The sequence below is a fragment of the Mangifera indica genome, chromosome 2, assembly GCF_011075055.1.
Source record: "Mangifera indica cultivar Alphonso chromosome 2, CATAS_Mindica_2.1, whole genome shotgun sequence".
In the NCBI taxonomy this organism is placed as follows: domain Eukaryota; kingdom Viridiplantae; phylum Streptophyta; class Magnoliopsida; order Sapindales; family Anacardiaceae; genus Mangifera; species Mangifera indica.
The window spans coordinates 4,018,483-4,045,000 of NC_058138.1; the positions used below are offsets into that span (position 1 = coordinate 4,018,483).

A 26,518-nucleotide genomic window follows, 5' to 3' on the forward strand; every position below is an offset into this window, starting at 1 on the left:
TTTATAGTTCTCGAACTTGATTAGATATTTTTATTTTCATTTTGATTTAGATGGCAACTATGAACAACTGGTTAGGGTTCTCTCTCTCACCTCAAGAACTCCCTTCTTCTTCTTCTTCTTCACACCATGAAAATCATCATCACTCTCAAAACTCTGTCCCCAGCCTTGGTTTCAACTCCGATGAACTCTCCGATGATTGCTTTGATCTCTCCGCCCATGACCCCTCTGCCCCCTCTCTCAACCTGCCTGCCCCCTTTGCTATACTTGAAGCCTTCAACCGCAACAATCCACCTCAAGGTATGAAAATAAACACTCCTCCTCCTCCTCCTTAAAACCCTAACCAAATCAAGAAAAATAAAAAAAAATTAAAATAAAAATAGTTGTTTTGTTTTAAAGATTTTTGTTTATGTTTTTGGTATTGTGTAGAATGGAATAATATGAAGGGTTCCGAGCTCTCCATGCTGATGGGTTGTTCATGCGATAAGACTCAAAACCTTGATGAAACCCAAGAGCCGAAGCTTGAAAACTTCTTGGGAGGCCACACTTTTGCGGATCATGAGCAAAAACTCCACGGATGCAACACTATTTACAGCACTGCCGCAGCCGCTACAGCCAGCGGCGATTTCATCTACCCCGACTGCTCTCTCCAACTTCCCTCCGACGACCCATCTAATAACAACGATGCAACAAGAACAAGAAAAAACTCTGGAACCAAAGCCGAACCCACCAACACAAACAACAAGAGCTCCATTGGGCTGTCCATGATCAAAACTTGGCTAAGAAACCAACCAACGCCAACTCAAACAGACGCCAAGAACAGCATCAATGGCGGCGGTTCTGCACAAACCTTGTCGCTTTCGATGAGCACGGGCTCGCAATCCGGCTCTCCTTTGCCTCTTCTGAATAATGGAAGCGGCGGAGAGAGCTCTTCTCCCGACAGCAACAAGAAGCAACAAAACCCATCTTCAACAACAACAACCGCAACAGGCGGTGGATCCCTTGATAGCCAAACGCGCGCCATTGAAGCCGTACCAAGAAAATCTATTGATACTTTCGGGCAAAGGACTTCAATATACCGAGGAGTCACAAGGTTTAATTAAATTAAACTAAATAAATTACATATTTTTTGGTTTTATATTTAGTTTTTTAAGGGCTAATATTTATTTTATGTGTGAAATTGATTCTAGGGTTTTGTGTTAACAGGCATAGATGGACTGGGAGATATGAAGCTCATTTATGGGACAATAGTTGTAGAAGAGAAGGCCAAACTAGAAAGGGAAGACAAGGTGTGTACATATATATATATATATATATATATATATATATATATATATATATATATATATATATATATATATATATATATATATATATATATATATATATATGAATTATTTATATTTATTATTTATTATATGAATCTATATATTAATCAAATTTTAATTAAATCAGCCTTTAATATTTTTAGTATTTCTAACTTTTGTGTTGCCATTTCTTTGTACACATGTTGAACACAATCTGATTCTTGTTGGGATTCTTCATTACTCCTCTATTGCAGTCTATTTGGGTAAGTGTGAACAAATTAATTTATAATATATATATATATATATATATATATATATATATATATATATATATATATATATATATATATATATATATATATATATATATATATATATATATATATATATATATATATATATATATATATATATATATTGAAGATTCTTGTAATGCCTTTTGGGTTTAATAGTTTGATGATAATTATAGGAGGCTATGACAAAGAAGAAAAGGCTGCAAGAGCTTATGATTTAGCAGCATTGAAATATTGGGGAACCACTACCACAACAAATTTCCCAGTAAGTAAAATTTCTTGATTAGGGTTTAATTTCTTAATTCATAATTAATTTTGTGTCTTTTAACTAATTACTTGTTGGGACCGCCATTGAAGTGGAGAAATTAAAGGTCTTTAGGGTTGTTGTGGTAAAGTATCCACAATAAGAGGGATATGTCGGTTACAGTAGAAAAAAAGATGATTTCTTGAAACTTTTTAAGTTTTGTTTTTTCTCTAAATCTTGATTGATTAATAGTTTATTATAATTTCAGATTAGCAACTATGAGAAAGAGATGGAAGAAATGAAGCACATGACTAGGCAAGAGTATGTTGCATCTCTAAGAAGGTATAATTTAACAATAAAATTATATACATCCACTTTGAGTATACCAATGAGTATATATCTGATATGTGTCATCATGTAATTGAGTGATTTGAATAAAAAATAAAATAACACTCAATCATGTGATAACATATAAGTGTGTATTCATTTATATACTCAAAATAGATACGCATACTATTGTTTATAGTTTAATTTAAATTATTTAATAAACTCAGTTTTGAATACCGAATTGGATACCAAAATGACTTGTTATCATATAATATAATTAAATATTCTTAAATTAATAAAAAAATAATATCCAATTACATGATAATACATTATTTTTAATATCCAATTCAAAATTGGGTGCACATTAGTTTTGAGTATATAAATAAGTATCCAAATGATAAGTTAGCATATGATTGATTTTGAATTAATGATAAAGTAATACCAAATCATATAATAATATATTATCCAATATTCAATTGAATATTTAAAATTGAGTGCACATAATAATGCTTAAAATTTTATTATTCTATTTTAATCTCCTAAATTAATAATTTCACGAATTTCTTTTTCTTATTCATTAATTTTGAATTAATGATAAAGTAGCACTAAATCACATAATAATATATTATCTAATACTCGATTGGATATTTAAAACTGAGTGCACATAACAATGTTTAAAATTTTATTATTCTATTTTAATCTCATAAATTAATAAATTAATAATTTCACTAATTTCTTTTTCTTATTTTACTTTCATATAGGAAGAGTAGTGGATTTTCTCGGGGTGCATCCATATATCGGGGAGTAACAAGGTAAAATATTAACGGAAAATTGAAATTTAAAGAAGCTTAAAGATCATATATGATGATGTATGCAGTTGATTTAGTGGATTTTAATACTTAAATTCTGGGATTTTGAAGTTTGTTTTTGAGGGAATATTGAGACTGTGTATGCTTTTTGTTTGCTGATTGGGGTAAATAAAATAGACATCATCAACATGGAAGATGGCAGGCAAGAATTGGGAGAGTTGCGGGGAACAAAGACCTTTACTTGGGCACTTTCAGTAAGTTTTGTTTCTTTATACAATAGAACCATTGGCATCCACTTTTTTGTCCAAAATATAATATTATATGATTGAGTGATTTTAAATTAAAGATAAAGTATTATATATTTACATAATGACAAAATCTTTAGATACATTTTCAGATACCAATGATAGGTTATTATCATATGATTGAGTATTATTTTATTTTTAATTTAGATTTATCTAATCATATGATGATACATTATTATTAATTAATACTTCTTATTATTATAAGTGTAAATAGTCTTATCATTTTGTCATTTCTAAGAAGCTTGTCACATAGATTATATTGTAATACATTTCTAAGAAGCTTGTCACATAGATTATATTGTAATACTTATATGACGATAGGTGGGTTTTATCTGAATTAAACTGAGCTCAAATTTTGGATCAATTCATAATGTTCTATTTGAGTTTGAATTTAAACTTGTGTATTACACATATAGTGTTATCATAGGGTTGCCATGGATAAATAGAATTACCGGAGGAGAAAACAATATTATCAGAGGAAAAATAAGTTAATTTTCAGCCGAATTATTGAGTCCAAGTTTTCCTTTTGTAATTGACTAGTGCAAATTGGTCCGAACGTTTAAAGCCAGCTATCTTTGTGGGTGTCATGATCTGATATCTGTCTCACCTAAACATTTCCTTTTTCAGGCACACAAGAGGAAGCAGCAGAGGCGTATGACATTGCGGCCATCAAATTCCGAGGACTAAACGCAGTGACAAACTTCGACATGAGCCGATACGATGTAAACAGCATCCTGGAAAGCAGCACATTACCCATCGGCGGCGCTGCAAAGCGCCTGAAAGAAGTCGATCAGCCTCACGAAATGGCCCTTGATGGCAGCAGCCACCGAGCCCTAACCGCCGACGATCACCACAACCTCCTAACCTCAAACCTCAACCCTTACTTCTCCTCATCCCCAGCCCACCACCACCTCCAAAACTGGCAAACCCTAGCATTTCAACAACCCCATCACCACTCCAACTTCTCCATTCCTAGCCACCTCCCATACGGCCACCGGCTCTGGTGCAAGCAGGAGCAGGACGCCGCCGAGCTTCATCACCAACCCCAACTGGGAAGCACCCACGACTTCTTCCAGCAGTCAGTTTTACACAATCTAATGAACATTGATCACCCTTCATTAGAACCCAGCTCGGAAGCAAATTCAGTGATTAACTACTGCAACAACGGAGGTGATGGAAACGTGATTCCAATGGGGACAGTCATAGCAAACGACCCTGGAAGCTTCAGTGAAAACGATAACAATTTGTACAACTGGGTGCCCACGGCCGTTCCCACGGTTGCACCAAGGAATACAATGGCGCTGTGCCGTGGAGCTTCAACGTTTACTGTGTGGAATGGCAGTTGATTGAGGTGATGAAGAAGATGATGTATACAAATTACAAACTGATTTGCTAATTTGATGAAATTAAGGATCAACATGACTGAAGCGGGATCAATAGCAAGGGACGAAATATAATATAATATATGAATTGCCCGATTATATTCCTTGCTATGAATTTTGGTAACTTCAGCTCAGGGCGACAAATATTGATCCTCGGAGAGTTCTTCATTTTAATTTGTAACAATAACATAGTTAATGATCATACAAAGATTGGGGTAGTTCTTGATTCATGAGTTGGATAGCCTATCACTAAAGTAGGATGCGAATCGAATCAATTTGGGTTTGAATTATGACTCATATCAAACAATCCGAATTTTAGTCTAGGTAATTCTAGAGTCAGTTTGAGTTAGTTCGATTTAATCAAAGTATTAAAAAGTTATTAACAAATTTATCTTTTTTAACCTTTTTTTTTTCATTTTTTTGGGGTGTTTTCTCTTATCAATTCATTGTCAGGGTAAGTCAAGCTCAATTTCAAATTAATTATTTTTTATTTAAATCAAATTTACATCATACTTATACAATTTTTCGACTTCATAAATAAAATAATAAAATAATAAATATAAATTTATACATAAATAAAAATATATTATTACATAATTAATTCATATAATAACATATTATTATTTATATTTATATTAGTATCCCTAATCCAAATAAAATTGGCTGATAAATCCACTAATCAGGTGCTGAAACGAAATACTCACAAGACAATTTGGTTCATCAAAATTGCTCTCTCCACTGAAACTTGACAATCGAATCTGACGGTCCCTGTTTTGCCACCAACTGCCTCCGTAACTTGCTTACTTGACAGAAACTGAAACACTACATTTTCTTAAAAAAATTAAAAAACCCACAAACCGAACAGAAATAATCTCATTCTAGGGACTTCATTGCTGGTTTCTGCAACAACCCAGTGAGTTTCACAGTCTTCTTAGTTGAATTATTGAGTTTTTGGTTCTGGGTTTCAATTTTCTGTTTAAATATTCACGTTAATTGCATTGTTTTTCTATGTAATGATCACTAATTCTGCCGGGTTTTGTTATTTTGCATCAAGAAATGAATTTTTTATTATGAATTTTACTGTAGTTGGCTGATGATCACAGGCATTGCCTGTTGAAGTTAAAAAAAAAAAAGTATTTTTAGGTGTTTTGTTGTGAATTTTATTCTAATGAAATGCTCAAAGAACCAATTTTTATGTGTATAAAACTATAAATTTGAATGGAGAGAATTTTTACATTAGCGGGAAGGGAGTATAATCCCGGTAAAAGTACAGGAATTAATGGTTTTTGGAAGCATACAACGTGATTCTCTGTAACAGGCTTTGTTATGTTTTTCAGCTGATTATATATATATATATATATATATATATATATATAAATAATGTGAGAAGGTTTGGCTGCGAATTTTTTTCAAAGGAAATGCTTAAAGAGCCAACTTTTATGAGTATAAATTTTAATGGAGAGAATTGTTACTTTACTGGGAGCTTAATCCATGCAGGAATCAATGTTTTTTGATAACATATTCTTTTTTTTAATGTAAGAATAGTCTGTGAATCATATGTATATGAAATGCTTGAAGGACCAATTTTTATGGGTATAAATTTGGATGGAGAGATTTGTTATGCCACCAGGATTATAATCCTGGTAAGTGTACTGGGGTTAACAGTATTTGGTGCCGTATAATGTCACTACAATAACACAATCGTTCAACAGGCATAGTAAAAATTTTTAGATCAGTAGCATAGTACTGTAATTTGATTGGATTTTCATGTCATGTGAAGCGAGCTTGTAAAAGTACACTAGAAAGATTAGACCTTTTAGTTAATAGGGTTTGCTAGAAATCAACCAGTGTATAAGAGAATGTTTGTTTTACATCTAGAAATTGTTGTAAGAAAAAGGATGTACAAATGTGTTTGGTAGAAAATTTTCATGTAGAAATGTAGTCCAACTTATATAATAAAGCTTTAATTTTTTAATTTTCTTCAATTAGCTGGAGCTCAATATTCTGTTTCATCTTTATGGTTCTTACTAGACATGTTGGTGCCTGGCTTTCAAGCTGTGCAATTTCATGTTGCAGTGGATCCTGGGGGTGGTCATGATGCAGATGTTCGCCTTGAGGAAAATGATAATGACATTCGTGATATGGAGTTTAACAATACTTCTGGTAAAGAGAAAAGGCTAGATAATGGTGAGATGATTTGACTGATTATCATTTTATGTTGTTTTTGTTTGTATGATATTGAGTATGAAGACGAAAGTAATAATGCCCTATTTTTGTATTGCAGTGGATTCCAATCAAACTACTGACATTCAGCTTGAGGAAAATGATAATGATGCTCAAGATGAGGAGTTAAATAATTCAACTGATAATGAACTTCAGCGAAGTAATGATGGCACAATGAGTGGAAGTTCAGCTGAAATCATCTGTCAGCATGACAAAAATGATAAATTGACTCCAAGTTCTTCTGCAGTGCAGTTAGCTGCAGTTGATGGAGACGAACCATTTGTGGGACAGGAATTTGAATCGGAAGCTGCTGCCCAAGCATTCTATAGTGCTTATGGAATGCGTCTGGGATTCATTACCCGCATACATTATAATACTCGTTCTAAACGTGATGGATCAGTTATTTCTCGAGCCATTGTATGTAATAAAGAGGGTTACCGAAAACCTTCTAGGCATGAAGTGAAGAATTTAAGGGCACGGGCTCCCACTAGGGTTGGTTGCAAAGCAATGCTTTCAGTGAGGAAAGTGCCCTCTGGAAACTGGGTTGTTACAAAGTTTGTGAAGGAACACACTCATGTATTGGCCAGTGACCAGGCTCAGAAGACAGTTCTTTGTAATCAGATAGCAGTAAGTTCTGGTCCCAACTGTTTCCCTTGATTTACTTTGTGCAATGTTAGTCATACAACTTGCTGTACTTTTTTCGGTATCAATGGCTCATCAGAATTGCTCATGTTAGACTTTTTGTCTGTTATGCTTGATGTAGGTCGAAGACATGAGAGTTCAAGAGCTAACCCAGGAGTTGTTGGTTGAGAAGAAGCGATCTACATCGCTCAAAAGATGCATTAACCTTCTTTTTAATCACATTGAGGAGCACACCCAGGGCCTCTCTAAAAGGATTCAGTACATAGTAGACAGTGTTAATATGATTGAATCCGAAGGGAAAGCTCAACAGATTGTGTGATAGTTTCACCACTGTAATGCAAAATATGTATAAATTATTCTCTGCTTTAATCTTTCTTTTTAGATTGTTAATCTGTAAGTTCAATTCTAACATATAATTTGTTTCTACTTTTTCTTTGCATTTCTCTCAGGAGCCAACCCTTTGGCAAGGTGTTTGTGTATTTGGTACATTCGACGCAGCAATAGCCTGATCATACCAGTTGCTGCAGATAAATGATTTATCGAGCAGCCCTGCCGGTGTAGTACTAGAAAACAAAGAGGCAAAGCCAAAGTGTGCAATATAATGATATAGGTAGTTGTGTAGGAAGTCAGTATTCTTCCCTTGGCATGAAACTGAGAATTGATAAACGTTAATGCTGGTCAAATCAAAGTATGCTATTTTGAATGAAATTTAGGTGTTACATTTATTTGGAACAATTACATATTTGCTATAGTTATGCTTGTGTGGATAAATATCAGCTAAAACAGAAACTTGAAAGCCATATTAAACAAGAAAGCTAAGTGGTTGCTTCGATATAATTTCAGAGAATATATTTTGTGTTTTCTGAATTCATACCCAGAAACATCTGTTTTACAAGGGCTGATTTTATTGCATCATCTTAAACCTGTAATGAAAAAGCAAAAAACCATTCAATCCAGATAAACTTCATCTACATTATGAGAGCAACCCATAATGGTTTAACTTGATAAATCACATTTTATTGGGAATCCTATACTTTATGGGAGCAAGCCATGACTCTAGCCAAGGTCTAACCATCTGGCTAACTTCACGTGGATCACTTGATAAACTGCATTTGAAAAAGGGTTATTTTACATTGTACCTAGTTTGAGTAAACTATTTCAAATTAGGCTACACAGCAGGGACCCCAGCTAGAGCGCATACATAAATATTTAAACAAATTAGCTTCCTAACTTGAAAGCGTCAACAAAGAGGCCTAAGCACACGCCTGCTTTCCAGTAGTTCATAAAAACAACAAAAGACTTCAACCTCCCGTTTGATGTTGATGAGGAAGGGCGCTTTCTGTACATAAGCATACCTATACCTTCAATGGCAGCAACCACAACACCAGCAACTAGTACATCCCAGTCACCTGTCTGACCAAGGATTGTAGCGAGCGCATTTGCTGTGTAGAAACCCAATAGAAGGAGAAATACCTTCATGGGGAAGTTCTTTCTTGCCATGTTGAGTTTCTCCAATAGCTGTCTGCCCCCAGCACTCACGATCCGACCCAATCTGGTGCCACCAAGACCAGGAGTGTCGCCATTAAGGCTCTCTTGTCCCCCATTACCAGATATCCCACCTGTGTCCAAGGCGAGTCCTATTTTCCAACTGCTTCTTCTTGTCTGAAAACTATTTTGACAAAAAGACAACAAATGCAAGTTCTGAAGGAATCAGCACAAAGAATAGAAATGAGGTCACTGATAGAAATCACAAGATTCTTGCAATTACGTTGAGAAAATGTATAGAAATAATTCAGATGGGATATATTTTCAGCAGTATGAAGAAAAAAAACAGCAAAAGAATGCGATGAGATGTACAGCTAGCCCCAGAAATGAACATATATGCAGTCTAGCAATTATCGAATTTTAACATCAACCTAATGAAGCAGTCAAATGCATTATAACCCAAAACCATATGGAATGTACCTATAATGACAATAACATTGATAGAAGAAAGCATTATCACGAAGTGACAGAGGTCTTTTACTGGTGTCCGAAGTTTGTCAAATAATTTGTCTCTCAATCACTCGACTCTAACAAGACTAATTCAAGAACAGGGATCCATGGAACAACAGAATCTCTAAAGTAATTTAAACGACAAAGTTCATAATGTACCTCCTTTCCGAAAATGAAGTAAACTTTATCCCAGTTCTTGAAGCTTGTCCACTGGTACTTGGTTCATTTTTCCTCCTCTGATTTCGACGAGTAGCATGCATTATACAAGGGCCTTCAGAGACATCACACTCTGGTATCACTAAACCTGACTGCAATCGAATCCCTCCCATGCGACAAGCCATCATCGAACAAGCATACACACTTGAAAACCAATGCATAAAACTAAGTCAGAACTCAATTCTACCACAACAACTAAACAAAATAAGAACCTCAAAACCATACAAAACCCTCAGTGTCACCAAATCCTATATCTAACAATTCCGCGCGAACTGATGATACTCACGTCATGCAATCTTGATTTTTTCACCTACACTAATGAAACCCCCACAACACAGTCTTGATTTTTCACAAAAAACAATGACACCCACATCATAAGATCTTGATTTAAACCTATGAAACAAGAAAAAACATTCTGGGTCTCAACGTTTACTGATGAAAGAATAGATTTTTAGGCTAAATATCTTACATTTCACAGTTAATAGAGCTCAGAGATTCAAGTTAGTTTGAAGTTGAGTTCCAAAAAAACCAACCTTAAATCACTGCGAAGCTGGAGACAGAAGGAAAACCAGAGAAAAAGAGATGAGATAGAGACTGCAATAACAGCAAATAAAAAAGATATTAATTGGGTAACATGCAGCGTGGCATCTTCGTGGCAAGTAATTGAGGTTCTTAGGCCTTTCATGTGCTGACATGGCACAACATAAGGGCGTGTGATTTGTCAAGTGCTTTTGTGATAAGTGATTTTTGGTAATACTTTATTAATGATTTAAATAAGAATGTGTTTGATTAACCCCTATAACTCTACTGTTTTATTAATTATATTACTTTATTTAATTAATAAAAGGTTCAATAGTTTTTTTTATTAATAATAGTATAACAGTTAATATATCAAATAATCGTAATTATATTATATTTATGATGTGTTTAATTTGATAATATTTTATTATTAAAATTATTTTTTTAAAGTAAATTATTTAAAAAATTAATGGATATAAATTTTTATAATATTTAATAAATTTAATAAAAATTTATAAATATAAATAATTATTATATTGGGATAGGGGTAATAAAAAATATTAAAATATTATTTTACTTAAATATCTTTAGGTATAATTATCTAATATATTGTTCATATTAATTGAAAATGATTTTTTAACCTAAAAAATTAATAAGTAAATATATAATTATAATAAAACTAAAATTATGTTAATAATTTTTTAATATGTAAAGTGAAAATAATAATAAATTTTTTTTTTATATTCCCTATAATATAATTATTGATAATAGAAGATTATCAAAAAAATTTATAATCTACTAACCAAACAAAATAATATAGTAATAAAAGATAGATTATCATGGTACATTTGGTTTAGGAAATGTTTTATTATCAAATATGAAATATTATCATAAAGATAGATTATCTTGAAGATTATTAAGTATAAATTATTACTATATTTGATAAAATTGAATAAGTATAAATAATTATTGTGTTTGATTGGATGTAATAAAACAATACTAAAATATATTTTTTCTTAAATGTCCTTGAATATAATTATTTTAAAATATATTTTATATTACTTATTATATTATTTAAAAGTGAGCGTATTTTAATTAAAAAAATTAAAATTAATAATAAAATTAGTAATATTTTAATATTAAAAATGGATGTAGTGATCAGATTATCACATACAACATCATTGGTAATAGAAGATTACAATGATTTTTTATTATTAACAAAACCAAATAAGCTAATGTAAGTAATAAAAAATATATTACCGATATAATATTTCCTCACCACAAACCAAATAGTTTGTAAGAATAATGTTTTATTACCGTTCACCAAACACAATCTTATATCTTTAGTTATTAATTTTTTTGGATAAAAATAATTTTCTTTTATAAAAATGTGCATAATTCGATTCAAATTGTAAAACTAGATCAAACCTCTTAAAATTTTCAATTTGGTTTGATTTAATTTATAAAACAGTTTAATTTTGGTTGATAAATGTTAAAAAACAATTTATGGTTTGACTTATGATTTGGACAATTTTCAAAACAAACCAAACTAAATCGTAAATAGTATTTCGTTAATATATATATATTTGATAAAAAAATTTAATAAACAATTAGATGTACTACTTGTTTTTAATATATATTTTGTTATTTTTTGTATATTTTTTGTATATATATATTTCATATTGTTTTTAAATGTCTATTTTTCATTTTAGAAAATTATAATTCAATTACTTTTTATTAGATACCAATATTTAAAAGTAAATGATTTTTAAAAGGTTCAAACTGTAATCTAAATATGACTAAATCGTATTTTTTTAGTTTAATTTGGTTTGAAAATTTTTCAATATATTTTTTTTCCAATTTGGTTTGAAAGAATTTTTAAACCGCATCGAACTGGGTATACACACCCTTATCATTTTCAATTAATATAATAGGCAATGTAAAAATATTTTAAATAATTATATCCAATAATATTTACGTAAAATAATATCTTAGCATTTTTTATTTTCTCTCATCAGACACAATAATTATTTATACCTATTAAATCTATCAAATTTTATCAAATATAGTAATAATTTATACTCATTAATTTTTTTGATTTTATATTTTTAAAGAAATTTTTTATTTTTGATAATAAAATATTATCTGAACTAAACATACCCAAAATAATAACTTTTTAAATATAAACGAGACACGGGGGGTTGGGCTGGGGATATTAATTAAAATACCTTATTTTTTTCTCTTGTATATATATATTTTTTCCTATTATACATATATAACCTAAAATATAAAATATCTAAAATATCTTTAGACTTTATGCTTACCTAGTCAAACATAAATTTACCTAATCAAAACATAAAACTCACTCTCTTACCTAGTAAAGGCTGAGATATAAGATAAATAAGATAAAAATATAAAATTTTTCGACAACTTTGACGGTGGAAATATTGGCTAGGTGTTTAGTCAATCAACCAACTCTAAATTTCGGAATGATCTCTTTTTATAGGTAAAATTAAATTAAAAAATAATTATATTTGTATAATAAAAAAATAATTATATATATATAATATTAAAAAAAAAGTATTTTAATTAATACCCCGTTAAACTGACTTGTAATTGTATAACCCATTGAATTGTGAATCATGTCAAATTTGTGGGTTATGCAAGCCATTGAACTGTAACATACCAGATAACCTCGCAAGAATGTTCAAATATATATATATATATATATATTGCTCCCGTCGTAGAATAGGCACCTATTGGGCAAACAAATCATATCTAGTGACAACTTCTTCACCATTTTATGTTAAAACAATCACCATTAAATTATGTAAATGATTGAAAATAGAGTAATTTTCAAAGGCCAAAAGACAATTTCCCACCCAAGGTATGCTATTTTTCTAAGTTTTTTTTCATTAATTTTAAAAATATTATTTATTCATCCTTAAGCTGTTAAAATTAACAGTTTAAAATGTAAAATTATCATTTTATCTATTATATTAAAAATAAATTAAAATTTAATCCATTTTCCCCTCTAACCCCTAAAAACTAATCATTTTTCCCTAGGTCAAGTTTTAAAAAATAACATTACCCCCTTAAGGCTTAGTTTTTAATCATCGATGTCAAATCCGACGCCATCACCGATGACAAAACTTTCCCGACGTACCATCATACTTCAGTGGCCTCTCTTCCCTTCTCTAGAATGTCGATTGACCCAGATCTGGAGTCATCTTCATCTGCAAAGTTGAAGAGCTTCGTCGGGAGATGAAGCTCTTTATCTTTCCAAACGAAGATGAAGACTTCATCTTCCCAGGAGAAGACGTTTGGGAAGACGAAGAGCTTCGTCGGGAGATGACGTCAAAGCTGGGCAAATCGGTGTTTCAGAGAAGGGAAGAGAGGCCACCGGAGCATGGTAGTGTGTTGAGAAAAATCGTTATTGGTGATGACGCCGGATTTGATGTTGGAGATTGAAAACTAAACCCTAAAACGGGGGGAGGGGGGAATGCTATTTTTTAAAACTTGGCTTAAGGTGAAATGATTAGTTTTTAGGGGTTAGAGGGTAAAAAAAGATAAAATTGTAAGGAGTTAGGTTCCGTTAATTTTAGCCATTCATGGGTGAGTAAATAGGATTTTCAAAGTTAACGGGGGAAACTTTGAGATAATAGCATATTTTGGGTGGGCAATAGTCCTTTGGCCTTTTCAAAAGAGCCCTCAAATCCTCGCTATTTAGAAACTCCAGCATCGTGTCTTCGTTAAAACAAGAAGAATTTATTTTTTCCCGACGGTTAAAAAGGCCACATGGGCATCGTCATTTTCTTGCTTTTACTCTTCTCAACACCCTCCACTCTCCATGCAAAAACTGCCCAACATCATGCACATGAACGACAACGACATGCTTCATCAAATTCAAAAGCGAATAGGAGTGTCATTGAAGTGAAAGGTGGGCCTGAATCGGTGATATGGGTGGTGCAATTCTCTGATCTTCACTTGAGTGTGCATCACTCTGAAAGAGCTTCCGATTTTAAGGCCATTGTAGGCCCTGTTCTCTCCCTCATCAACCCTTCTCTCGTCCTCATCACCGGTGATCTCACAGGTTTTGTTTTTTTTTAAATTTTGGCTTGATGGGTTATTCGTGATTTTCATGTTTCTCCGGAATCTGATGATATTGGTAAAGTAAAGAAAAGGAATTGTGAATTTCATGTTTGAGTATGAGTTTTTTTTTTTTTTTCATTTTTCTTGATTTTACCTTGGTGGGTGTTTATGAATTTCATGGGTTCTTTCTTGGAACCAAATTTATGAAATGTTATAATTTGTGTAAAAGGTGGACCTTTCCATGGGTTTTGTCAAAAGATAGCAATCTCCCTCTAATAGGTTGTCTTATAATGAATTTTTCTGTGGTTGGTTATGGATTGGTCTGGTTTATGTGAAAATGTGATCAAAGAAATTCTGGTGTGAAAATTGTTGAACTTGTGCTTGGTCGATTAAATGATGAGGCAACACTTTCGATTTGATGAATTGGAGAGTGAAATGTACTGGTGAATCAAGACCTGTTGATGGAAAGCTGGTACTAATTTAAGAGATCTGCATGCAGATGTTTGTTAAAATTACCCTCACAAAATGGACTCAAATTGAGTTTGTAGAAATTCGGATGTATACAATGTGGTATTGCAAGACAAAAACTGCAATCAAGTTATTGTGCTATAATATTAAGTGTGTTTGAAAGCTTATTTTCATATTTAAATTTGCAAATTTTAAGTGTTTGATGATCCGAGTTACTGCTGATCACCACACGGATTATTGGATAGCCCTTAGCAGACTGATTCGTCTTTTCTTGAAACAGAGGCGAAAAGTAAGGACTATCAAACATCAAAGCAAAATGAGGCAGAATGGGTTGAGTATCAGAAGGTAATGGAGTATGTTATAAGGAGGAGTGGACTTGACAAGAGCATTTTCTATGATCTTAGAGGGAATCATGATAATTTTGGTGTACCAGTTGTTGATGGGAAATTCGATTTCTTTTCAAAATATAGCATCAATGCACAGTTGGGAAGAACAAAGAATGTCAATAGTGTCACAATTCAGGCAAGTCATCATCTTCAGATTTTTACATTTGCTGCTAGTTTTACTTTACCTTGAGTCCAGCCGAGTTTGAGTTTCCAACCTTAAGGAATCTCAGTTTTACACTTCCTGTTATTGATACTTTTGCGAACCTTTTCACGCTCTTTTGTTGATTCCTAAAAAAAAACATTATCTGTGTTCAGTAAGTGTCAACAATGAATGATAATCCTAAAAACTTCTTCATTTCTTCCTCATCTTACATGTTTGTGCTTTGCTATCCAGACTAATGAGTGGAAACATCTGTTTGTCGGGTTTGATAGCACAATGTCGATTGGTTTACGTAGTCCAACTAACATCTTTGGGCATCCGACTGATAAACTGTTAACTGAAATAGACTCAGAACTATCACAGTGGAATTCTCAGCCAACAAAACCGGTGACAAAGATTTCTTTTGGGCATTTCCCAATCTCATATTCAGCTTCGACTCATTCTGGGCGGAGCCTAAGGGATATATTTCTCAAGCATTCCCTATCAGCCTATCTATGCGGGCATCTCCATGCGAGATTTGGTAAGAATTTGAAGCGGCACCATCAGTTGAATCGTCACTTTCCTTCTTCAGAGAAGTTTTTGCAGTTCAATGTGCACCAATCATCTTATGAAAGCAACAAAAACTGTTCATCCATTGCATCAGGGGTTGAAGAATTCTGGGAGTGGGAAATGACTGACTGGAGGAAGAGTAGAGCCATGAGAATTTTGGCGGTTGATAGGGGCCATGTTTCCTATGCTGATATTGACTTAAAGTCAGGGATGAGAAATACAATTGTAATGCCCACGTTTCCTTTAGACTCGCGCTTCATGTCACGATCATCATTGCATCAGAACTATGAATGTCAACGTATGCTTCCTTCATCGTATGAGACTATCAGAGCTCTAGTCTTTTCAGCTTCCCCTATTTTATCAGTTGTTGCAAAAGTCTATGATTCGAGGTCTGGGGATTTCGAACTGGTTTTGGATGAATTGATGAGGAAGCAGGCAGATAACTCCTCCAGGGGAGATCTTTACTCTGTACCATGGAACTACAAAGCCTTTGAGAGTCAGTCTCCTGATAGGTTCTGGCTACAAATCGAAGCAACTGACATGTCAGGTAGGTCAATCCTAAGTGAATTAAGACCATTTTCCATAAATGGTCTTAGCTCTAAGCTTTCATGGACATGGAAGGAGTTCTATGTGATGGGTTGCCAATGGGTTAACTTATACTATCCAGTTCTCTGGTTTGCTCTCTGCTTCCTGTTCTTCATTCTTCTCGTTCCGAAAGCACTCCTCATTTTCTCAAAGAATCGGTACACCTACAAAAATTTCGTCACCAACAAAGGGTTTATCAATGGTATGGCATGGGTTCTACAAGAGCTGAGCAAGATTCCCATTGTATATTTTGGTTCTTTGGGATACTTACTGTACCTTGTGCTATGTCCATGGTTGATCGGATATGTTTTAACCGATGGCGGTGAAAAGGGATATATGACTTATAAAGGGTGGGTGGTGAAGAATTTCAACAATGGAGAAAGAGATGAATATATTGGTTCTCCAGATATAATAGTGGTGGTTCTTCCCCATATCTTGTTTGTGGTTTCACCGGCAATTTTGGTTTGCATGGCATTGGCTGCCGAGAGAAGGATCTACCGGGAACATATTCTATCACTTTCAGGGAAGAAACAAGATGATTACAGTGTGAAGAATGAAGGATATCAAAACTATGAATACCGAGGAAATCGAAAAGTAAAGTTCTATATCAGAGATCAATGGATTCGAAAAATTCTCTTTGTATTGTGCTTGGCTCTTTTCTGGAAACACTTAATAGTAAGTAATTTTATAACCTTCAAGCATGTTGACAGTTGCTCTTTTCTGTATTGATTCTGAATCTGGTTGTTTGTTTTGCAGAATTGCAGAGGTCTCATCAGAGCGTATGAGATGAACCCGATCATACACTTTCCGGTATATTGCTTCTCCGTTCCTCTGCTGCTGATTTTAGCCGTGTACAAAACCGGAAGCATTTAAGGATTTCTGCAGAGAGCATGCCTTAATCTACACATTTCATCATATAGGCTGGCACAAAAGCTTGCCTTCTAATTACGAAATTGCTCTTAAGTGTACATTGCCAGAATAAACCAATTTAAAACTGGTGTAATGTGCTTGATAAGGCGTTGAGTTTGAATGCCGGCAAGTCTGATCAATAACTCTTCAAGCTTTGTTATTTTACCTGAATACTGAGAAAGGTGTATTAACAATGTTTTTTTGATCAATGAAATATGATTTCCACTGAAAAGCATGTGAATCGCCGGATAGCAAATTCAAAAAAACTCAATTCAGTTCCTCAGTATGATGACTTTTAACCATAATTATAATAACCAAACTGGCCAGTCGGACTAGTTCAACTGGGATCCAGTGGCCAGATCGGTCTGGATGAGCTGTTTAATGGAATTAACCATTACATCACTTTAAACGGCAGTTCAATAGGATAAATCGCACCAGTTTATAATGTAACCATCGGTTTTACCGTGGTTTAAGGGCATGTTGATATTAGCATAACATCAACATAGAACTCCATTGATGGTAGCATGACACCATACTGACTTCGATATGCTTTTTGCAAAATATTTTACAAATTCTGGAACTTGAAGTTTTTGCTGCGTATAGGCTGAAGTATTCCGTTTTGACATGAGTCCAATCGGTCGAACTGGAAGAAACCCATACCGGTCCTTTGACTGGTTGAAAACCCAGTCCCATAATCAAAATACAGCTTCCCTATTACTTACTGTAAATTGAAGCAATCTTGTACATGCCCAATAAGAACAGCAGCACTGTAAATTTGCAGTAATTGTTGAAGTGCAGTAAGCTGTAAGCAGGAGCAGTGATCCTGTTAGCTTTCTCAAACATTGGCTTTTCAATCTACGAGACAGTTAAGAGATGAAACTATTAGTAGTTGTTTTAGTTTCTTGATGAGCAGCTTTCTGGTGATTGGTGTTTCCAACATTTTATCTGGTATCTGATATCTCTTCAAATCATATGTCAAAGAAGGAGCCTGTAATTATATCAAGTCTCATCTATTAATGATATGCACCCATGAATCCTAAGGAAATATATTAGAAGAGAAAATAACCTTACCCTCACACAAAGTCAAGGGTTTTATTAAGCTTCTCTTCATGGATGGCCAATGAGATTCTTCATCAAGATGAACAGATAATGGCCTCTTAACAAACTCCTGGCGCCAAAGATAACTATCACCTCCATATTACACCAGCCCCCCTCACAACAGACTCCCTTACACAAATCTCAAGCCTCACAGACTTTCCAGGAAGTTAGTACCATAGAGTTTTTTTACTGTAGAGATGACACCAGAACTATTGCTTCTAGTAGAATGGTTGCTGTGTCTTCATCAATTTACCAGGAGGAGTAACTTGGTAACTTCTTTACCAATCTTGACACTGCTACTGCATGTCTTTATCTGCACTCACTGCCTTGCCCAACTTAACCAACTAAATACGTGAAACTTTCTTGGATCAATTAAAAAAATTCATTCCTGTGAATTCTTTAAGAAAAGGGAAAAAAATAACAACTGAACAAAGAATTTCAGAAAGGAAGCCTGAAAATGTAGGGGAGATAAGAAAACTTCAATTCTTCTAAATCGGAGGATAAAGAATTTTTCTTTTCCCATAGTTTTCTCGGCAACCAAACATGCCAAGCCAAGAACAAAAAAATGAAAACTTAAGCCCATTACACAAGATTGTAAAGAAATCAATACACATAAAAGCAATCCCAACCATTCCACATAAAAGAAATCAATAAACTTCCGTGCTTATTTTCTTTTACAAAATTTCTCTCATCCAAGCAACCATCATTGATCCAATAAAGTTTCAAGTATTTACTTGGGAACGTTGGGCGAGGCAGCGAGTGCTGATAAAGGCAAGCAGTAGCAGAGCAAGATTGGTAAAGAAGTTAAGTTACTCCTCCTGGTAAATTGATGAAGACACAGTGACCCTTCTATCAGGAGCAATAGTTCTGGTGCCATCTCTGCGGTAAAAAGACTCCATGCAAGAATGGCACTAACTTCTTGGAAAGTCTGAGAGGCTTGAGATTTCTGTAATTGAGTCGGTTGTGATGGGCAGCTGGTCTTATATAGAGGTGATAGTTATCTCTGGCGCCAAGAGCTTGGTAAGAGCTCTCGGTAAAAGGCAGTTTTAAAGAATGATGAGGTTGCAGTTGTTTCTTACGCGGCCCAAGCTCTCAATTTAACAAAAAAAAAAAAAAAACCATGTTACCTATTTCTAGGGCTAGATACGAGCTGAACCGAGCTCGAACTCGCTTGAGCTTGAGCTCAGCTCGGTTTACATATAACCGAGCTCGAGCTCAAGCTCGTCGAGCTTGTTAAAGTCAAGCTTGAACTTGGTTTGACTCGTTATTCATTATTAAAACGATGTCGTTTTAATACATATTAGTCGAAACGACGTCGTTTTATATCAAAAATTTTAATTGAAAATTTTGGCGAATAGCTCGAGTTCGACCGAGCTCGACTAGGGCTGACTAGTTTCAGACTCGTTCTAACCGAGCTCAAGCTCAAGCTCAAGCTCAAACGGGCTCGGTTCAAGTCCAGCTCTACCTATTTCATTGACTAGACAGGTAAACTTTAATGCGCAATAACGGGATCGACAATCACTATATTGATAAATGATGGTTTCATAAACATAAAAAGTAAGATTTTATTTACATTAACAACAAGTTTGTTTTCAATTCATTACCACACTATTTGTATCTCTGAAATGTAAGTTTTTATTAACATAAATAAATATAAAATCATTCAATCTTAATTTCAAGGGATATAGGCTTAGGTTATAAAACACTAAATTAAAAATTTTAGAATTATAAATTTTTTTGAAACGTTATACAATCTAAAGATTAAATTTGTCATGTTACTGAGATTACATGCATCGAGGTTATTAGTTTTTTGCTCCTAAAACCTTATTGAATGATAACTTTTAATGGATAAAGTTATACTACATAAGTTTTGGAGAAAATACCTAATCAATAGTAGTAAGTTAATGAACCTCATTAAAGATTCAAAAACCTTAAATCTCGCACTAATACTGTCATACTTATCTTTATTGATATAATTGTAATAGCAACTTCTAACACGAATAGATATATATATATCTATATATATCTTTTAAAACTTACATAAACAAGGAAAAGAACATTTATACGATAAACTAAACACAACAATGAGTCATGTTAGGTGAATCCAATTTGGTCTACTGTATCCATGGGCATACCATATCAAAACCGATCAATTAGTTGACCTTATGGGTCGGTTTGGTCTATAAGCATCATGTTGATCAACCAAATTATATATATTTTTTATTTTAATAAAAATTTTAATCATTTTTAAATATCTATAATTATTTATTATTTTTAACAAATTGACCTGCAGGCTAACCCTAGAGCCCTCAACACCTCCGACATGGCGCATAATTTCGGAGAAAATACCTAATCAATATTAGTAAGTTAATGAACCTCATTAAAGATTCAAAAACTTTAAATCTCGCACCAATATTGTCATACTTATCTTTATTGATATAATTGTGATAACAACTTTTAACACAAATGGATATATATATATAAAACTTACCTAAACAAGGAAAAGAACATTTATACGAAAAACTAAACACGACAATGAGCCATGTTGGGTGAATCCAATATGGTCTACTATGTCCATGGGCATACCATATCAAAACCGATCAATTAGTTGACCTTATGGGCCGGTTTGGTCTATAAGCATCACGTTGATCAACCAAATTATATATTTTTTTTATTTTAATAAAAATTTTAATCATTTTTAAATATTTATAATTATTTATTATTTTTAACAAATTGACCTGCAGGCTAACCCTAGAGCCCTCAACACCTCCGACAAGGTGCATAATTTTTGTGGATTGTATCTTTGTGGGCTATGTCGAAAAAAATAAAGAGTAATACTATGTGTACCCACTTTGGGTACACAAATGTATACACACTCATATGTGTCATCATATGATTGGTTATTGTTTTATTCTTAATTCAAAATCATTCAATCACATGATAACACATATAAATATGTATATATTTGTGTACTTAAAGTGAGTACACATAGTTTTATTGAAAAAGAAAAGGGTTTTGGACTATGCTGCAGGACAATGAGCTCCCTGCCATGTCTACAGAAGATGGTGGATTCCATATCAAGTACTGTAGTACCATCGTATACGTATAATAAACAATCGTACACTTAAATTATATATCTAATTATTTATTTAAAATTATACACAAATAAACAATCGTGTACAAAACTGGAAGCATTTAAGGACTTCTGCAGAAAGCATGGCTTAATCTACACATTTCATCATGTGGGCTGGCACGAAAGCTTGCCTTCTAATTAGGAAATTGCTCTTTTAAGTGTACATTGCCAGAATAAACCAATTTAAAACTGGTGTAACGTGCTCAATAAGGCATCGAGTTTGAATGCCTGCAAATCTGACCGATAACTCTTCGAGCTTTGTTATTTTTCCAGTTTAATTCCTTACCTGAATATTGAGAAAGGCGTACTAACAATGTTTTTTCGATCAATGAAATATGATTTCCACTGAAAAGAATGTGAATTACCGGATAGCAAATTCAGATAAACTCTACTCATTTCCTCTGCAAAGTGACTTTAAACCATTATTATAAAAACCAGTCTAGCCAACTGGATCAGTTCGACCAGGATCCGGTGGCTAGTTCAGTCTGACTGAGCAGTCTCATAGAATTAGTCATTAAACTGTTTTACATTACAATTCAACCGGATAAACCATACCAGTTTGCGGTATAACCACTGATTTTACTGCAGTTTAAGAATATGTTGACATTAACATGATATCACCATAACATTATACTACCATCAACATGATACTATGCTGATATCAACATACTTTTTGCAAAATATATAGCAAATGATAGAACTCATAGTGTTTGCTGGGATTTGTAGTTTATTAGAAATAACATTTACTTCTACAGTATCATTTTTCAGATCTGAACACTGGTCCAACCAATCGGATTAGGAAAAACCTGTACCAAGCCTTTGACCGAATCGAGGTCCAACCCAACAATTGAAACATTGCTTTTAACATAAATTTTCTATTGCACATCAAATCTAGGTACAAGCAAATTACAATCTCACAAGATGGTAACATTCCAGAATTTCAAGCTGTCGCTCAACAAATGGCTTCACTCACAGCAAAACACTACCTAGTCAACTTTAACAACGAAAAATTAAGAACACACTTGATGGTTTTTTTTTTCTCGACAATTCAAGAATAAAAAGTTGTGAGAGAGGCACTCAAAGAATAAAAGTTGTGTGGCAAGTATATTCACAGTGAGTTCATATCATCCAGTGCGTCATAAGGTAAGAGTGGGAGAGGTAATACGAACTTACTTATCATTTCCAACACCAAGAATCAGCTGTGCAAGATGAGTCATATAAGGCTCTGCTTGGGAGCCACTGCTCAAGATTGGTCCCAGACTCTGAAGCTCGGCATTGAACTCCCGCTCGAACTTGCTGCAATGTATTAGTGAAAATGAGTAAGAGAGTAGTTTGATTTGTGTCTGAAATTTTCGATAGGCATTTCCAACTTACAGGACAGACTCAGTGACCGTGGGGTCTTTAATCATGACTTTTTGTGCCTGAGAGGGGCTTCGTAGCTTCAATGGCTTTAACTTTTCGGACCCTAACAAACCATCAGAGGAATCATCCAGCTTGGGAATGTCAATAGAAGACGATATTAGCCATTGAGTTGCCGCTGCATACTGCAGGCACAATGATTTCAACTTCTCCACCTTCTGCATTTGAAAAAGCAAAAATTTATAAAATGTTAACCCATAAAGGCTAGAACAGGTTTCAAGCAGTGCTCTACGTATATATTTTTTGTATTGCTGGTCCAATAGGTGCATTTAAAATAGAGGTACTACCCTCCCATTAACAAGCCTTGTTTTTGGTAAGGTGAAAACCAAAGATAGATTCGAACTGAGTTGGTTTGAACTCGATTGTCAATTCAACTCAAACGAACTTGAAACAAGTTCAGTTTAGACAAGCCCAAACCAAATTCGAGTCTAAAGGTTTTATATTATCGAGTTTAAGCTAAAACTTGAACTCAGCGGGTGTTTGGCTCGCAAGCCTATAAAAGTTTGATTTGATTAAACTAAAACAACATAATTTTAATTAATATATATCAAAATAACATCGTTTTAGTCAATTTTGATTTGACTATAGTAACGAGTGAAACTTAAACTGGTTTGAGAGGGGCTCATCAGCTAGAGCCTAGGCTCGAGCTTGACGCTTTCAAGTTGAGCCAAGTTCAAGTTAGGATTGGCTCAAATTCACTCCTAGTGAAAACTATGTCACTTTATCCCATTACAAGGTTGATCCATACGTGAACTACCATTGTCTCACTACAATGTGGATTTATAAAACCTTAGGAAAATCCATTGGACAACATCTGAAAATTTCAATTCCCTTCACTCTTGATTAAACTTATAGTGGTCGTTGAGGAAATAATAAAAAAATTATGTGACCGTTATATTCGTTGTAGAAATCCTTCCAGATATTTTCAATTGTAAAGATCTCCTTGTTCAATATCTCATACTTTTCTATCTTACTAAAATATAAATCACAGGCTTGACTAGTATTGATGAACTAATGATAGATGATCAAAGCTAACCTTGACAAGTTCAGGTGAAAGTAGCAAGCATTCTCTTAGACACTTGTCGAGGAAAAAATCATGATGTTGGATAACCTGTTTCAGAAGGAGCCATGTAAGACAAACAAGCCAGACACATTCATATCTGATAATGTAAGGAAATTTGATAATAATGACAAGACCTGCATAACTACTATTTTGGTCATCCAAAAGAAATTCAAATTTGACTATTTGTCAAAGGCTGTACCTCATCTATGCTCTTTGCAGTCTGAAGTCTGCTATGCATCACATGCGAATTGGGTTCAATAACCTGAAACAAAAAAATTTCAAAGAAATAGCCAAAAACAAGGTCACTTTGTCTTTCCAAATTTATTGAGAAACCAGATTTTGAATAAAAAGGGCCTGGAAACCAAGATTAATTTATCTTATGCTAGAGTACATATTCTTAATTTCAGAGAAATAATAAAAGTTGAAACCAAAAAAATCCTTCAACCTGCAGCATGCCCTCACTATCATAATAGCAAACTTTGGTATGTCAGTATGCCTTCAATATCATAATAATAGCAAACTTTGGTAGGTCGGACATAAAGATGGAAATTTCCATTTTCACAAACAAATAGAAACCAGCAAGTGCAAACCTCAAAGTGACATAAAGATTACACAGATGCATCTATTTGTTGGATTCATCTTTTTCCTAAAGATATTCCACTGCTGTGACATGTCCAGAATGATACCAATATTCTATCCCTATGCTAAAGTTATCACAAAAGTAAAGTACAGGCTTTACAATTTTGTAAACCTTCAAGGGAAAAAAAAGCAATGACAAAAAGCAAGAGCATAACAAAAATGATCTGAAGAAAACAACAGATGATAAAGTAAAACCTGCCTCAAATGTTAGATAATGTAGAAAGCTACTTATAAATTTAAGCATGCTACGACAGAGAAGAGATGATCTAGAAATGGCAGTTCCATTTGTATTAAAGGCACGAATTCCCTGCAAATATATTTTAAAACTAGATTAGAAGCCTCAAAACAGTAAGTCACATCTAAACAGGCTGCAAGAGATAAATTACAGCACGTACTTGGTGCACTTGCCAGGCCCCACAAAGCTGACGCTCTACATGCTTACAGTGAAAAAGAAGGCGAAATAATAACTGGTATTTTGTAAGCGCTTTTCTTGATATAACAATAGATAATGGCCATTGAACCTGTAGCAATAGGTAAACATTATTAAACAACATAATTCACGGTCCCACCAATTAAACAATGCAAGAGGTCCGCCAGTGGAATGTCAACAAGTGTAGATATTAACCATTTGACAAGGTCATTGATTAATGTAGATGTTTCCTTAAGAATACACTTGCTTATAAACAATGAAATCATGATATGAGAAAGGGAAAAGGATCCAGAAGAGCAAACCTTGTAACTCAATGAAAATGTCTCAAGACCAGTAATGCTGACTGGTTCCTCTAGATCATTACTACCTGAGAAAGCCCTAATCTGAAGATCTTTGAATGTAGTCATTCTTTTAAGCAAAGATTGTCTTTCCTGACACCAAAAAGGTAAAATATGAAGTTTCAATTAACTCTAAAGTTTTCACCTTCTTAGAAGCAAAGAAGAAATAGTAGCTTACCACACAACAAGTTAAGTCCTCATGACAAGGATCGGCTGCAGCAGCTGTAGAACGCAAAGCAAGGTCTAACAGAGACTGCATATCCATAAAAAACCAATTATTATGCTATGATATTTCTACGTAGGTCTAAAAAACTTTCTATTGTTAGGTTACATTTAAGAGTGCAAGAAAGATACAAGTGGTGCCCTGATAAAGCACTAGATGAGAAAGCAATAAACCTGAAGCTTTTCCACATTAATCTCATCAAGCTTTTTTGTGAGCTCCTCTCGAGCTATATCCATAAAATGAACCAAGAAATCACCCTATAATAATACAAACTTAGGTTATGTGGCCATATTCAGTAACTAGCACAAAATAAATTGATTTTATTCCCAAGTTCTCTGATTAGAAGTAAATGTACCTGATCAAGAAGGAGATAGTGCTTTATAGACCGTAGCTTTCCCATGAGATCATACTACACCAATAGAAGCAACATAAATTGTTACAAGAGATATAGCACTCAGGTAAGGGAAAAAAAATCCCAAAATTACAACTAAATTCGCACAACCAAAAAAGCACTCATGGTTAAACACAGATGTTGCTCGGAGATACTAATGAAGCCTTACCTTTTCTTTAATTAGATTTAAGAGTTCAGCACTGGCAAAGTCATATGCAGCTTTTATACACTCACGATAATGGTGGTTTGTGCCAAAGCTCATTAATTTAGAATTCTCTGACACAGGGACCTATCAGATTTACAATCCAATCAGCAACAATATTTAAAGCAATCACATGGAAGAATCTGGAAATTTTACCATTAAACATACAACATA

At 33.7% G+C, this 26,518-nt stretch overlaps 5 protein-coding genes across 8 annotated transcripts in view; 3 read left to right on the forward strand and 2 right to left on the reverse strand.

Moving 5' to 3' along the window:
- Positions 1 to 437: 437 nt before the first annotated feature.
- On the forward strand, positions 438 to 4,873 carry LOC123209624 (AP2-like ethylene-responsive transcription factor AIL7). Its single transcript, XM_044627742.1, has 8 exons — positions 438 to 1,090; positions 1,204 to 1,286; positions 1,559 to 1,567; positions 1,774 to 1,862; positions 2,110 to 2,183; positions 2,930 to 2,980; positions 3,155 to 3,231; positions 3,910 to 4,873. Exons 1-8 carry the CDS (start codon positions 438 to 440, stop codon positions 4,626 to 4,628), a joined length of 1,755 nt encoding a protein of 584 aa, XP_044483677.1. The 3' UTR covers positions 4,629 to 4,873.
- A 507-nt stretch (positions 4,874 to 5,380) lies between these two features.
- LOC123203556 (protein FAR-RED ELONGATED HYPOCOTYL 3-like) lies at positions 5,381 to 8,265 on the forward strand. Of its 3 annotated transcripts, none has more exons than XM_044619964.1 (5): positions 5,381 to 5,577; positions 6,696 to 6,851; positions 6,949 to 7,514; positions 7,651 to 7,875; positions 7,979 to 8,265. In XM_044619964.1, the coding sequence occupies exons 2-4, from the start codon at positions 6,698 to 6,700 to the stop codon at positions 7,846 to 7,848; spliced, it is 918 nt and encodes a 305-aa protein (XP_044475899.1). In that variant the 5' UTR covers positions 5,381 to 5,577; positions 6,696 to 6,697; the 3' UTR covers positions 7,849 to 7,875; positions 7,979 to 8,265. The 3 variants fall into 3 exon arrangements, with proteins under 3 accessions (XP_044475899.1, XP_044475910.1, XP_044475919.1); XM_044619975.1 differs by having other exon boundaries at positions 7,651 to 7,861; XM_044619984.1 differs by having other exon boundaries at positions 6,741 to 6,851.
- A 340-nt stretch (positions 8,266 to 8,605) lies between these two features.
- Positions 8,606 to 10,375, reverse strand: LOC123203568 (ycf20-like protein). Of its 2 annotated transcripts, none has more exons than XM_044620003.1 (3): positions 10,274 to 10,375; positions 9,684 to 9,884; positions 8,606 to 9,198 (listed from the first exon to the last, which is right to left on the reverse strand). In XM_044620003.1, exons 2-3 carry the CDS (start codon positions 9,866 to 9,868, stop codon positions 8,748 to 8,750), a joined length of 636 nt encoding a protein of 211 aa, XP_044475938.1. In that variant the 5' UTR covers positions 9,869 to 9,884; positions 10,274 to 10,375; the 3' UTR covers positions 8,606 to 8,747. The 2 variants fall into 2 exon arrangements, with proteins under 2 accessions (XP_044475938.1, XP_044475930.1); XM_044619995.1 differs by having other exon boundaries at positions 10,210 to 10,286.
- Positions 10,376 to 14,019: 3,644 nt separating this feature from the next.
- LOC123198632 (putative metallophosphoesterase At3g03305) lies at positions 14,020 to 17,640 on the forward strand. The gene is made up of 4 exons (XM_044613363.1): positions 14,020 to 14,352; positions 15,100 to 15,341; positions 15,600 to 17,174; positions 17,256 to 17,640. The coding sequence occupies exons 1-4, from the start codon at positions 14,058 to 14,060 to the stop codon at positions 17,370 to 17,372; spliced, it is 2,229 nt and encodes a 742-aa protein (XP_044469298.1). The 5' UTR covers positions 14,020 to 14,057; the 3' UTR covers positions 17,373 to 17,640.
- Positions 17,641 to 22,494: 4,854 nt separating this feature from the next.
- LOC123209398 (gamma-tubulin complex component 2) overlaps positions 22,495 to 26,518 on the reverse strand; it is an 11,472-nt gene continuing 7,448 nt past the window's right edge. The window contains exons 11-21 of the mRNA XM_044627440.1: positions 26,312 to 26,431; positions 26,107 to 26,160; positions 25,925 to 26,008; positions 25,707 to 25,781; positions 25,493 to 25,621; positions 25,156 to 25,281; positions 24,960 to 25,067; positions 24,321 to 24,383; positions 24,095 to 24,169; positions 23,014 to 23,216; positions 22,495 to 22,935 (exon numbers count right to left, since the gene is read on the reverse strand). Of these exons, the coding sequence (XP_044483375.1) occupies positions 22,809 to 22,935; positions 23,014 to 23,216; positions 24,095 to 24,169; positions 24,321 to 24,383; positions 24,960 to 25,067; positions 25,156 to 25,281; positions 25,493 to 25,621; positions 25,707 to 25,781; positions 25,925 to 26,008; positions 26,107 to 26,160; positions 26,312 to 26,431 (1,164 nt within the window). The 3' untranslated portion in view covers positions 22,495 to 22,808. The remainder of the gene's footprint in view (positions 22,936 to 23,013; positions 23,217 to 24,094; positions 24,170 to 24,320; positions 24,384 to 24,959; positions 25,068 to 25,155; positions 25,282 to 25,492; positions 25,622 to 25,706; positions 25,782 to 25,924; positions 26,009 to 26,106; positions 26,161 to 26,311; positions 26,432 to 26,518) is intronic.

Excerpts from the sequence above, each read along its gene's own strand:
- LOC123209624 (XM_044627742.1), top strand. The coding sequence starts at position 438 with ATGAAGGGTTCCGAGCTCTCCATGCTGATGGGTTGTTCATGCGATAAG. Across the intron at positions 1,091-1,203 it reads ATATACCGAGGAGTCACAAG|GCATAGATGGACTGGGAGAT; the intron begins GTTTAATTAAAT and ends TTGTGTTAACAG. Across the intron at positions 2,184-2,929 it reads TATGTTGCATCTCTAAGAAG|GAAGAGTAGTGGATTTTCTC; the intron begins GTATAATTTAAC and ends ACTTTCATATAG.
- LOC123203556 (XM_044619964.1), top strand. The coding sequence starts at position 6,698 with ATGTTGGTGCCTGGCTTTCAAGCTGTGCAATTTCATGTTGCAGTGGAT. Across the intron at positions 6,852-6,948 it reads AGAGAAAAGGCTAGATAATG|TGGATTCCAATCAAACTACT; the intron begins GTGAGATGATTT and ends TTTGTATTGCAG. Across the intron at positions 7,515-7,650 it reads TTCTTTGTAATCAGATAGCA|GTCGAAGACATGAGAGTTCA; the intron begins GTAAGTTCTGGT and ends TGCTTGATGTAG.
- LOC123203568 (XM_044620003.1), bottom strand. The coding sequence starts at position 9,868 with ATGATGGCTTGTCGCATGGGAGGGATTCGATTGCAGTCAGGTTTAGTG. Across the intron at positions 9,199-9,683 it reads ACTTCATTTTCGGAAAGGAG|TTTTCAGACAAGAAGAAGCA; the intron begins GTACATTATGAA and ends TTGTCAAAATAG.
- LOC123198632 (XM_044613363.1), top strand. The coding sequence starts at position 14,058 with ATGGGCATCGTCATTTTCTTGCTTTTACTCTTCTCAACACCCTCCACT. Across the intron at positions 15,342-15,599 it reads TCAATAGTGTCACAATTCAG|ACTAATGAGTGGAAACATCT; the intron begins GCAAGTCATCAT and ends TTTGCTATCCAG. Across the intron at positions 17,175-17,255 it reads TTTTCTGGAAACACTTAATA|AATTGCAGAGGTCTCATCAG; the intron begins GTAAGTAATTTT and ends TTTGTTTTGCAG.